This window comes from Amaranthus tricolor, chromosome 1 (assembly GCF_026212465.1).
Source record: "Amaranthus tricolor cultivar Red isolate AtriRed21 chromosome 1, ASM2621246v1, whole genome shotgun sequence".
NCBI classification, from domain to species: Eukaryota; Viridiplantae; Streptophyta; class Magnoliopsida; order Caryophyllales; family Amaranthaceae; genus Amaranthus; species Amaranthus tricolor.
The window spans coordinates 496,613-509,101 of NC_080047.1; the positions used below are offsets into that span (position 1 = coordinate 496,613).

Consider the following 12,489-nt stretch of genomic DNA (forward strand, 5'->3'; position numbering starts at 1 on the left):
TGATGGTTGAGACCTCATGGTATGTTATATACTCTAACACGCCCTCTCACACGATAGCCAATTGAGTTAAAAGTGTGGATGCGCATAGACGCTGAATATTCCACTTTAAATGAGGGATGATTGAGATTCGAATCTGTGACCTATTGTCATGTTGATTTCTGATACCATGTCAAGGAACCAATTCAACCAAAAGTTTGAGCTGATGGTTGAGGCCCTAAGATATCTTATATACTCTAACAGATAGGATCAGATTTTTTGGCCGGTGTCATCATACGTTTTTTTGAGAGGGGTCTATATATGGATTTTGCAAATGTTTAAAAAGAATGAATTTTTTTTTGTTAAAAGGTATTTATAGGGTATATATATGTTTTTTTTGTTTACAAGGTAAAGGGCAAAACTTAAATGAGAATATAACTTGAAACCTTACCTTAACTGAGAAAAGTACCTCTTATTTCTCTCGAGAAGGAAAGTTAATATTTACAAGTCTAAAAATTTTGTATTTTTGTAGGAAAAAATTATTCTTTATAGTACATGTGCAATATGTATCCTTAATTTTTTTATTGTTTTAAGTTGTGCATTAACATGATTTGGACATTATTTAGTAATAATAATAAAATAAAAAAGTTTGATGGAGGGTATATATATATATATATATATATATATATATATATATATATATATATATATATATATATATATATATATATATATATATATATATATATATATATATATATATATATTTATTTATTTATTTATTTATTTATTTATTAAATTGTATATACTCTCCGTTCATTAAACATTTTCCATAACAAATGTTCACGAAAACTAAAAAAAATATAATATTTTAGATAGTGAATATATCATTTTTTCCTATACCAAAATTTGATGGAGGAAAAGTGAAAAAATATAGAGACCAAAACTATTAACAAAATATTTTTATAAAGGTAGTGTCAAACATAGGGGGACCATAAATAATATAAAAAATCTATTCTTGTGAAAGACCATCTCATGGTGAGACAACCTCAAAACACGAAATTTATAAGCTAAAAATTTCTACTTTTGGGTTATTCAATCCAAGTATATATGGGCATGTTTCATGGTGAGACTGTCTCATACAAGATGAAACTATCTCATACAAAAATTTGTGATATAAAAATGTTAAAATGAAATTAGTGAAAGATATGTGGACTTGTTAAAATGAAATGTTAAAATGGACAAGGTTAATTTTGTCCCAAATTTGTGATATATACAAAGATTATTTATGAAAACAACAAATGAAATAACCAGAGAAAGTAATTTTTTTTGTCAAATTTTAGGTAAAGTTTTATTGACTAAAATTTAATCCAATTACCAATAGAGCCCAAATAAACATTAAATTAATTTTATACAAGTAAAGTCATAAACTCGAAGGAGTGACCGAGTGATAGAATGAATAAAATCTCCTTATATGTGTAATGTGTTAAGTTGTGATTCCTAACTCGAAATAGGTCCTAAGGAAAAATAAAATTCAATAAATTTATTTTCTTCTTATATTTTGATTGTTTTTTATTGACTTTTGATTCTCATATTTTCTACTATGGTAAAAACTAGCTTCAAGGAGTATTATTTTATCCAGAATATTGTATACGCACAAGAATACCTAAATAATAATAGTGAACACCAATATAAAAATAAAAGTCATATTACGTGAAAATATAAAAGTTTAGCTAATACGTTAAATTTTTTGTAATAAATATAATTAGAATAACACTAATGTTATTCATATCATACAAAATAAGAGCTTTAGTTTTTTATAATCTTTTTTTGAAATGGATACTTACACCCTTTACGAAATTGCATCAACTGTAAACAATATTTAACACCAAAATGTACAAAATGAAATTATTTGTACTTGATTATTCATTTATAAACAACAAGAACAACAAAAGTTTATTTCATAATCAAATGAATCTAATAAAAGTATAAAAAATTAAGCATAAACTGCAAAACTAAATTATTCAAAAAAATATTTTAAACCTAATTTAAATTTCTAATTTCTTGAGACCCTAACCAATCGAACACTCAAAATGTACCTAAAAGCGGCCATGAGTACAATAAAATAAAAAGCTAAAAAGTCACTATAAAGTACTATTTATGCCTGATTTCCTTAACTATATTAATAATAGAAGTATATGTGCCAGTCACCATAATCAATAAACTAAAGCATACAATTCCCCAAATAAAACTCCGCTCAACTAATCTAAATCTATAATTAGATTTATAATTATCATTTCTCGACGTAATCTTCAAATAACACAAGCAAGGAATTGTAAGCGAACCAGTAGCCCCCAACAATGCACCAGCAAGTGACATTAAATACCCAAAAAACGGTAGAGCTAATGCCACACCAACTTGTATGCCAACCAATACAGCTCTAATCACACTCTTGAAAATCTTGTTCTTGTTATACTTGTTTGAAAACCATCCCTCAGTTGTGATCACTATGGGTTTTAAAAGTAATCCATATTTAACAAGAGGATTAATGATTGTTGTATAAATAGCAATTTTTGAGGCAAGTTTATGGGTTGGTAGATTTAAGGTTATTTGAGACTGGGTCCCACTCCCAAACATGGAATATCCTAAAATTGCCATAGAAATATATATAAAGGAGGAAAAGGCAAAAGAAAGCAATAAGGCCTTGAAAAAATGGTGTTTCTTTTGCATGGACGTGTATAAGGTAGGAAATACGGGATGTGAAGTGTAACACAACATGTATAAGCTAACGGCTGTTGGAAGTCCTTTCCAGTTAAATAATGATGTAGTTTTAGCTTGGTGGAATCCAATTCCATCAAATAAACCGACCCAAAACACCGATCCTAGTATCACAAGTGCAGCTATACAACCGGTAGCTGATATATACGCGAAAATGCTTAAGTTATCGACTAAGACTGTAGGAAGAAGTATTAACGCGATTATTATGATGAAACTTGATTTTCCATCAATTGATAATGATAATAATCCGAGCCCAGGTAAATGGATTGCGAATTTGGGGAATAAAGTGTGCAGATTATCCCCCTCTAAGATTAAAAATCCTGTAGTTGCCATAAAAAGATCGGCATATAGAACTACTGATACAATTATTTTTCCGATTTTTCCATAGGCATGTTCTCCTATGTCGGAGTAACCTTTGATATTTGAATCCAAGTCCATGCACTTTTTAAGTAGAAGGCCTGTGTAGATGGCTAAACCCGAAATTATAAATAGGATTAGTAAGCTCATCCAACCTCCTGAAGCTAAAGCATAGGAAACTATTATAACACCATTTCCTGTAGATTACAATAAAAAATAAAAAGATTATTATTTCCAAATATGGTATAATTAAATAGTAGATTTGAGTAGGGATGATCGATGAACAAACCTATAATGGTATTGGCACCATTGAAAAAAGTCTTGAAGAAGGAAGTGTTTCCTTCTTTAAGAGACGAGATTTGGTTATTGTTGGCCTCTAACTCCTCGACTGTTGCAATTGTTGAACAAGCGTTTTCACTTTGTTTATCAACCTCCATTGTTAATTTATGGGAATCTTTAGCTAATTAAAGATGAAAGTGAAGTTAATTAAGTAGAGAATCAATATATTCAAGACCAAATATTTTTGGGTAAGTTTAGAAAAATAATTTCCTAATAGAAAATAATTGATATGTTCTCAGACATGATTTCAAACACTTATATAACATAGTAGAAACAAAAGTATTATTCTATCGAATATGTAAGCAAAAAATCAGGGATATTATTCTCATTGATTTATTGGTCAAACGACAACCAATAATTTAATAAGTTTTGGGATCTTTTTTTGCAATGTGAGTAGCACACAAATTTTGACGGTTGACTTCTTGACCAATTGAAGCCACCAATTATTTGATTTACTCTTAAATGTTAGATAGAAGTAACAAGATCTTGACATTTAAAACTAGATCGTTTTTCACTAAATGAGTTCCGTTTTTTAAAAACAAGCTGAAGCATTGTAGTAGTTAAAGGAAAAGAAAGCAAAATCAATTATTATATAAAAATTAAAATTATGTTTTATTTTTTTATTTTAAAATTAGTGATAGAGATTGGATGTTATTGAATACACTTTGCAGTAACTGATAATTAAGGATGATAAAATGAGCTGGTGAATGCAGTATGCTCTCCCAATACCCACAATAATCCATCACCTATAGCAGGTAAATATTTTATACCTATGGCTACCCACTTGGTATGTTTTAAATCTATTTTCACCCGTATAGCCAACTGGGTGTGCCCATCATTATACCTGCCCCACATTTATTCTAAATCTGCGTGATATAATTTCTAAATCCTAATAAATTTAATTGCAAATCTAATTTTATTTAAACAATACAATATAATTAAAAAAAATTAATATCCTCAAATTTTTGTTAATACTTTATAATAAAATACAAAATTGATATAAATTAGTACACTATAGATATAGAGTGGATAGCTATGGGGCAAGGCAAGTGGATACTATCCTAGGTGGTAAAGCTTTTCATACTCATGTCCACCCGTTACCCACCAAAATCATACCCATATCCGTCCCAATTGGACGAATGCAATACAAAACCCGTATAATTTTACTCGTCTATTATCCCTAATAATAAATTGATAATTTTTACCGAATAAAGCTGATTTTCACTAAATAAATTAATGTTTTGGACAACGTTAGCTAAATATGACCAATTGATTCCAGTTTTTAATGTTATAATTATTTTCTCGTGAGTAAACTTTGATCCAAATACATAAAACTAGAGTATATTCGACCACCGATGTTGACGAGGATATATTTGAAGCCCACAATATGATGTGAATCAAATTTGAGAATGGTATGTACATTAATTCTACTTGGACTTCTTCGACTACTTGTCTACTGGAAACTAGTAGTACGTGAAGCCATTATATTCTATCAAAGTACGACTTATATGGCACTCCAAGTATTCTAAGTAGACTTTACAATTCGGGCCGTTTACAACTGTACAACTATACTACTATTATAAAGGTCTTAAGCATTTAATTCAAACATTAATTTTTAAGATACCAATATGTGTCTTGTCATTTTTCATATTAAAATTAGTAAAATTATATTAATTCGGTTAAAATCTTATACTTTTAGAATAAACTTTTAATTTGAAGACAAATAACATATATATAAATTACGAATTAATTAATACTTACATTTTATTAGAGGAGTATATTACTTCTATATTAACTTTTTATTTTATGATAATGCACAATTATTTAGAGAAGTCTCACATTTTTAGTGGTCTCAACTCTCAATCATATAATAGTATATTTTTATATCAATAGTTAACTTATGAAAAAAATGATAATATTTGTTAGACTGACGCTTGATGATGAAATATATTAGTTAGGACTTTTGATGAATTAAGACTATTGCTAATGCCCAGATTATTTATTGTCAATTTATATTATATTTTCTTTAGTATGGTTTTACATGTTAATATATACTCTATATATTTATCTAACTAATAGTATATTATGCAAGTTTTAAAGTATACTAAGTTAAATAAGCTAAGACGTTATTTCCTAATTAGTTGTTAATGTTTAATTAAATTTATTCAAACATAAATATGATATTCAAACTCTTAAACAAAGCGTGGAAGATATATTTTTTATTGTGTTTGAATTTTCAAATGTAGGTTTAAGAAACAAATGTTTAGAAGATTTTGGAAAAACCTTTAAAATATTCAAACAACCGCATAACCACCTTCCTAAGTCTTGAAATAGAACCGTTGGAGTATAACTGAAACAACCGCATAAATCAAGTATATATTACCATTAAAAAAATATTATCCCAAAATATTTAGGTAGCGACTTATTTTAAAAATAAGAAAACTATGATTTTCAAATCAGTATAGTTTCCGATCAAATATGATCTAAAAAAGAAAAAATCAAGATTAAATCGAAAATTGTAATTGTTTTAAAAAAATCAAATCAAACCATTCAAACCGTAAACTAGACTGCAAACTAAATTACAGTTTGATACGATTTGATTGACAGTTTAGACCAAATTTGTTTGACATATAAAAATGATGGTATGCATCCTTCTCGAAACTAAAATCTTGTATCTTGGTCAGAGATTGACCATTAATACAAGTGGCAGTCTTTGTTTTCACTAGTCACTACCAGTACTTCCAATAAGCATGCATGTACTTACTAGAATCTGAATTATCGCCTTGTGGGTCTACTTAAATAGTGTTTCCTTACCTGCAAGATCATACCATTTAACTTAAATATGTGAGAATTTTTTTAATTAAATGGTGTTTTTAAATTACAAAAAAAAAAAACTTTACAATATAAAAATTAAAAAATAATGAGACCATTCAGATTGTATATATACAATGTTAAAAGAGAACAATATATATAATTAGAATAAAAAAATGATAGAGATATTTAAAAAAAAAATTATAGCAAATTAGAAAGACTGACTAAAAAAAGTTGCAGCCAAAGAGTAATAAGCAAGCCAGATAAGAGTATTCATTTTCTAGAATTATAACACTACATAGAGTATCAGTCAAACACTCCTTTCTAATTAAGTTGCCTTTCTATAAGCAATTTCTGTGGGATTATTATTTATTATTTATTATTTATTAAGGCAGTCCCAGTATTTGTACATAATATTGATTATAGCTATCATCTACTATATATATGTGTATAAATATATCTTCATTTTCCATTCCAAACCGTTCACTACATTTTCTACCTAGATTGATCATATATATCTTTCAACCTCTATTTGCGCTCATTTTTGGAGTTAAGGTTCTACAACTAGCAATTGTATACATACATATAATTAATTTCATTAGTGAAGAAAAAGAAAAAGGTATTTTTTAAATGCAGTTTAGTTCTGAAATTAATGTGTTTATTCTAACTAATTAGTAATACTATATTGTGTATCGTAAGAAGGAATTATCTGAAATGGTTGGACAACGCGTACGAGCATCACCATTCAAATACTTTGTGGTAAGTTTTTCATCTCTTATTTTTTCACTTAAATTAATTAATTAATTAATTAACAGACTAAAAAATTAGTTTGGGTGAGTTGTTTTTTTTCTTTCATGAGTTAATAGAGGAAATAGTTAAGAGTGAGAAAATTGTAATTTGAAATGTGTTAAAGATTATTTTCAAAAAAATAGTAATGGCTAATGAGACAAATTTAAATAAAATGGATTAAAATAAAAAGTATGGCAAATTCGGAGGAGGGAAGGAATAAGAGATTATAATTGCATTATCATTAACAATTATGATAACTATGATGATAGAATATAAATTATAACGGTAGTATTACCATCTATTCCAATCTTATGCTTAATTTTCTATGTTGGGCCATTTATTTGATACATTAATCACAGGTGGATGCATTTACGAGCTCTCCACTAAATGGGAATCCTGCAGCAGTGTTATTTCTAAATGAAGAAAAAGACCAAAAAAGTCTGCAAGCAATGGCTCAAGAGTTCAATTTGTTGACTTGTTACGTGACAAAAATAGCATCTTTAAAAGCGTCCGATACTCCTAGATTTAACCTTCGATGGTTTGCGCCTGCTTCAGAGGTACTCATCAATATATACTCCTTAACTAATGAATTAGTGCATTAGAGTACATGTAAATAAATTCATACGTTTTAAGTATTTTGGAACATAAAAAGTATGTACCATGTAATGTATAATTAACATTATGATGCATTAATTAGGTGAAAATATGCGGACATGGAACCATAGCATGCACACATGCAATATTATCAAATGGTGCAATCCAAGGAAATGAAATAGAATTTGTGACTCAATCCGGAGTGTTCTTAGCTAAGAGAATTTTAGAGTCGGAGACTGATTCAAATGGTCATAAGATTGCAAATTCTTACATTCAGTTATTATTTCCTTTATATCCTACACTTCAACTTGAACCATTTGAGATGAAGTTGGTGCCTTACTCTCTCAAAGGTGCATCCACCTTAAATATCATGAAAATGCCCAAGGAAAATGATCTCATTGTAAGTTTACAGCTTATTTCTTGCACGTACGTATACTATCGTATATGCCAATAAATACAAGTTTTTATTGAAAAGTTGAGCATTATATATATATACATAGGTTGAATTGATGTCAAGCAAGCACGTGACAGATTATAATCCAAATATGAATGAAATAAAGAAATGGCCAGGGAGAGGTGTTGCTATAACAGGATTAGCTCCTCCAGATTCTGGATTTGACTTCTTCACTCGTTTATTTAGTCCCAATTTCGGAATTGACGAGGTAATACCAACTATTAACCTCTTAAATATATCATTTTACGAATATTTATATCATAAATGTTTGACTAATAACTTTATCACCAAACTTATTATAATTAATCATTATTATAAAAACATATGCACGTACATGCAGGATCAAGTGTGTGGGAGTATACATTGTGCCGTGGCACCATATTGGAGCAAAAAGCTCGGAAAATCTAATCTCAAAGCTTATATGGTAGGAGTATTAATTATAAATTATATATAAATTTTTGTTTGAGACAATTTTATTGTAAAATGCGCTTCATATATGAGTTAAATAGTCTAACTAAACAGTACAAATTATTAGCGTATGAAACCTTGATTTCACAATAGTAGACCTAAACTATAATATACTCATAATATGGCCCAATATGTACGAAAAAATACTATTATCATCCGTTTTTTATAGCAATATTTCCCCTAAAAAGGGGTCACTTAATTAAAAAGGTTTGTTGTGGCAGGCATCTCCAAGAGGAGGAATTTTAAGGCTACAAGTAGATACAGAAGGTGAACGAGTACTAATAGCAGGTGAAGCTGTAACTGTTATGGAAGGCTCATTTTATGCTTAGCAATTATAATCACAATTCGGAATTTGGTCTTTCAATAATGATACAATTCAACCGCCTTTTTTATTCATGTCATGAATTCTTTCAATTTCGAGTTATTGTTTTATAGAACTACGTTGTTGTCTTAATTATTTGTATCTTAATTCTCTCTTCTTTTTTTTTTTTCCTTTTTTGGTATATATATATATATGAATAATTAATAATCTAATCAAATAAATTAATGTTTTAATTTCAATGCAATATTATTTATGATCCAAGTATTATAAATTATAAAATATAAACAACACAGATTGTAAAAATATTAAACAAAAAAACAAAAACACAATGAAAGAAAAAAAATAAAAATTGTATTATAAACAACAAAAATAAAAAATAAGAAAAAAATACAAAAAGAAAGCATATACAAAAGCAACAAAAGTAATGAAGATTAAAAACCCAAACAACTATCGAATTAGGCAGTGGCGAACCCAGGAATTTCAAACTGGGGTACAAAATACGAACGTCATGTCATTCGGATAATCGAATAAAGCAATACATAAATCATTAGTGTAGCCAAAGATAATCAACATCAAATGAGCCAAACAATTTGAGCTTTGAACTTATCGTCCGTCTAAATCATAATATGGTGTTTGATACGATTTGCAATTCCAAAATTATGATTTTGAAAGCAGAAAAGTAAAATTTATAAAAAACCTTACTCCTAAATGGGGACACATAATGTAAAACAAAAAAAAAATCAGTTCAACACCCAAATTTACTAAGAAACGAAAAGAGGAAAAATAAAGATAAACTTAGTAACACAAATTGATAAAACCAGTTTTGAAATTATACCCAAAAAAAATCAGAAAATTTGTCTTAAATTATACCTAAACCCTAACTTTCTCTGAATTTTGCCATCAAATAAATTACAACAGGTAAGATAAACAAATTGAAATTAATTTCAACTAAATTTGAAATAAAACCAGTAAAAGCAAGCATATCACACACTGACTGGTAAGTAGAAAAATAGAGAAATACCTAAAATAAATTGTTCTTTGATGAGAATGTGGGAGAACACAGAAAAAAAACAAGCGAAATACAATTCTTCGGTGCTTACCTGTTGATGGCGGTCTGGAACAAAGGAAAAAATTGCGGAGAAGACAATGAAGAAGACTTTGATGAGTAGAAAAATCAGAAGAAGAAAACAAAGGGAAGAACTAACCTGTTATAATAACAACAAACAATGAAACAAATCAGTAAATCAACAAATTATAATTAGGGATTTAGCCATTTAGGGAATTAGGGTTCATAAATGAAGAAATTATAATTAGGGTTCATAAACAAACGTACGGCGTGACGGCGGTGGCACTGAGGAGGCAGGGAGCGGGGAGCGCCGGAGGTACGACGTCGACGTGGGTTGACAGTCACAGCAGGGCGGCGAGCCGGCGATGGAGGCTGGGAGCAGTCTTCGCGATCGCGTGCTGTGTTTCCCCTTTCGCGTTCTGTTCTCTTTCTTTCTTTCAGTTCTTTTCTGTTCTCTTTCCCTTTCGCAATATTATCTATGATCCAAGTATTATAAATTATAAAATATAAACAACACAGATTGTAAAAATATTAAACAAAAAAACAAAAACACAATGAAAGAAAAAAAATAAAAATTTTATTATAAACAACAAAAATAAAAAATAAGAAAAAAATACAAAAAGAAAGCATATACAAAAGCAACAAAAGATAAAAACAAAAGTAATGAAGATTAAAAACCCAAAACAATCGAATTAGGGTTTATGCCTAGAATAAAAAAGGACCCAAAATTAATATCAATGGAATTAGGGTTATCTGAAGATCAAAAAAGACCCAAAGTTAATATTAATGGAATTAGGGTTATGTGAAGAACAAAAAAGACCCAAAATTAGTTTTGTTCGAATTAGGGTTATGCGTAGAACAACAATCAAATCAGGGTTACCTGTGGATAGATTAAAGACCCAAACTTAATTATAATCGAAAATTAAAACAAAACAACAATTAAAAATAAATAGACTAACCTTGAAGGGTAGAAGCTAGGACTAAAGATCAAAGGTGAAGATGAGGAGATTGTAAAAGAAGCAAAGAACAACAATCGAATGAAGGTTACGTGTAGATTAAAGAGCCAAACTTAATTATAATCGAGATGAATTAGGGTTATATATTTATTACTAATTCTTAAATGAGATGGTCCCAATCCCATGGTTAGACCATCTCTATTCGGCTGACTCAATATATTTATTTATTTTTTTGTTAAAATGATCACTCATAACGTAAAAGTGATCACTTATAATTTTAATATAACTACTTTCTACAGTCTTAGAGTGATTACTTATAAACTTAAAATAATTACTTATGATCTTAAAGTAATTAATTGAAGAAATGGGCAATTATATGTATTTGTCTCATGGTGAGATGGTCTCATACAAGACGATGCGTGGCTTTTTGAGTTTTGGGCTGATACTTCCACTCCTTCGTTTACTTTTGGTATCTTTTAGATACGCATCATAAATAATTATAAAAAATATATAATAAAAAAGTATATATTGAGACGAACTAATGTAACGAGATCTCACACGAATATATTTTATTATCTATATATGTTTTAAAAATCTTAATCAAAAATATTCTCTCTAAAATAAAATAGTCTAAACGAGAAAAAAATGAAAAACACTAGGAAACGAAGGAGTATTATTTAACATATACAAATTTTTGTATGAAACGGACTGAACGTAAGACACATTTTGTACATGAGTTTAAATAGTGCATCTAATAAGCTTATTTATTTTTTTCAATTTTCCAATTATTTCGATTCAATATTTTAGTTTTCGGTTTTTCTATAAAATCGAATCTAAATCTATTTATTTCTATTTTTTGAACTTTCAAAACTAATTCAAACTATATTTCAAAAAATCACAAAACCATATTCGTTATTATGTTTGGTCTAGTTTAATTTGCGACTTTAATCCAACTAACTCTTTCCGAGGCATTTTTGGTTTTCCATGCATATCAAATAATATGTGGAGACTAAAAGTGTATCACTTGTGCATTTAAATGAAATTGTTAAATAGGATCAACTTTTAATCCTTTCCTCTAAAATTGCATTTCCACCATAACATTTAACCTTTTTTTCTTAATTTGAAAAAACATTAATTCATTCAAATGTTTATCCCATCAAATTTTCAATTAAAGTTCATCGCAAAATTACAGCATATACATTCCCAACAAAAATTACAACATGTTTTTTGACCATTAAAGTAGATATATAAATAAAGAATATACAGTTGAATGTCAATACCTAAATTACCATAAAACTATATGGAGTACATAATTAAACTCTCAAAAAAAATTACAGAATTAGTAATTTGTTCTTCAAAAGTTACTGAATTTTCCATCTAAAAAAATTACATATTCCGATTATCATCCGATATCACCAAATAAAGCGACCCATAAAATAGATCCGAGTACAACAATAGAAGCAAGCACACCAGTTGCAGAAATGTATGCCGGTATGCTAAGATTATCCGGTAGAAGTACTTCAGGGAGAAGAAGAAGAGCAATGATTATTTTAAAGCTTGATTTTCCATCAATGAAAGG

The 12,489-nt window shown here is 28.6% G+C and overlaps 2 protein-coding genes across 4 annotated transcripts; one reads left to right on the plus strand and one right to left on the minus strand.

Annotated features, from left to right (window-relative positions):
• Positions 1-1,838: 1,838 nt before the first annotated feature.
• Positions 1,839-10,452, minus strand: LOC130811595 (amino acid transporter AVT1I-like). 2 transcript variants are annotated; one of them, XM_057677911.1, is made up of 5 exons: positions 10,222-10,452; positions 9,989-10,093; positions 6,215-6,264; positions 3,401-3,571; positions 1,839-3,308 (listed from the first exon to the last, which is right to left on the minus strand). In XM_057677911.1, the coding sequence occupies exons 4-5, from the start codon at positions 3,546-3,548 to the stop codon at positions 2,131-2,133; spliced, it is 1,326 nt and encodes a 441-aa protein (XP_057533894.1). In that variant the 5' UTR covers positions 3,549-3,571; positions 6,215-6,264; positions 9,989-10,093; positions 10,222-10,452; the 3' UTR covers positions 1,839-2,130. The 2 variants fall into 2 exon arrangements, with proteins under 2 accessions (XP_057533894.1, XP_057533893.1); XM_057677910.1 differs by lacking the exon at positions 6,215-6,264.
• LOC130811621 (uncharacterized) lies at positions 6,608-9,115 on the plus strand. 2 transcript variants are annotated; one of them, XM_057677913.1, is made up of 7 exons: positions 6,608-6,880; positions 6,964-7,020; positions 7,410-7,607; positions 7,748-8,044; positions 8,145-8,306; positions 8,439-8,522; positions 8,788-9,115. In XM_057677913.1, exons 2-7 carry the CDS (start codon positions 6,976-6,978, stop codon positions 8,893-8,895), a joined length of 894 nt encoding a protein of 297 aa, XP_057533896.1. In that variant the 5' UTR covers positions 6,608-6,880; positions 6,964-6,975; the 3' UTR covers positions 8,896-9,115. The 2 variants fall into 2 exon arrangements, with proteins under 2 accessions (XP_057533896.1, XP_057533897.1); XM_057677914.1 differs by having other exon boundaries at positions 6,610-6,880; positions 6,961-7,020.
• Positions 10,453-12,489: the final 2,037 nt, after the last annotated feature.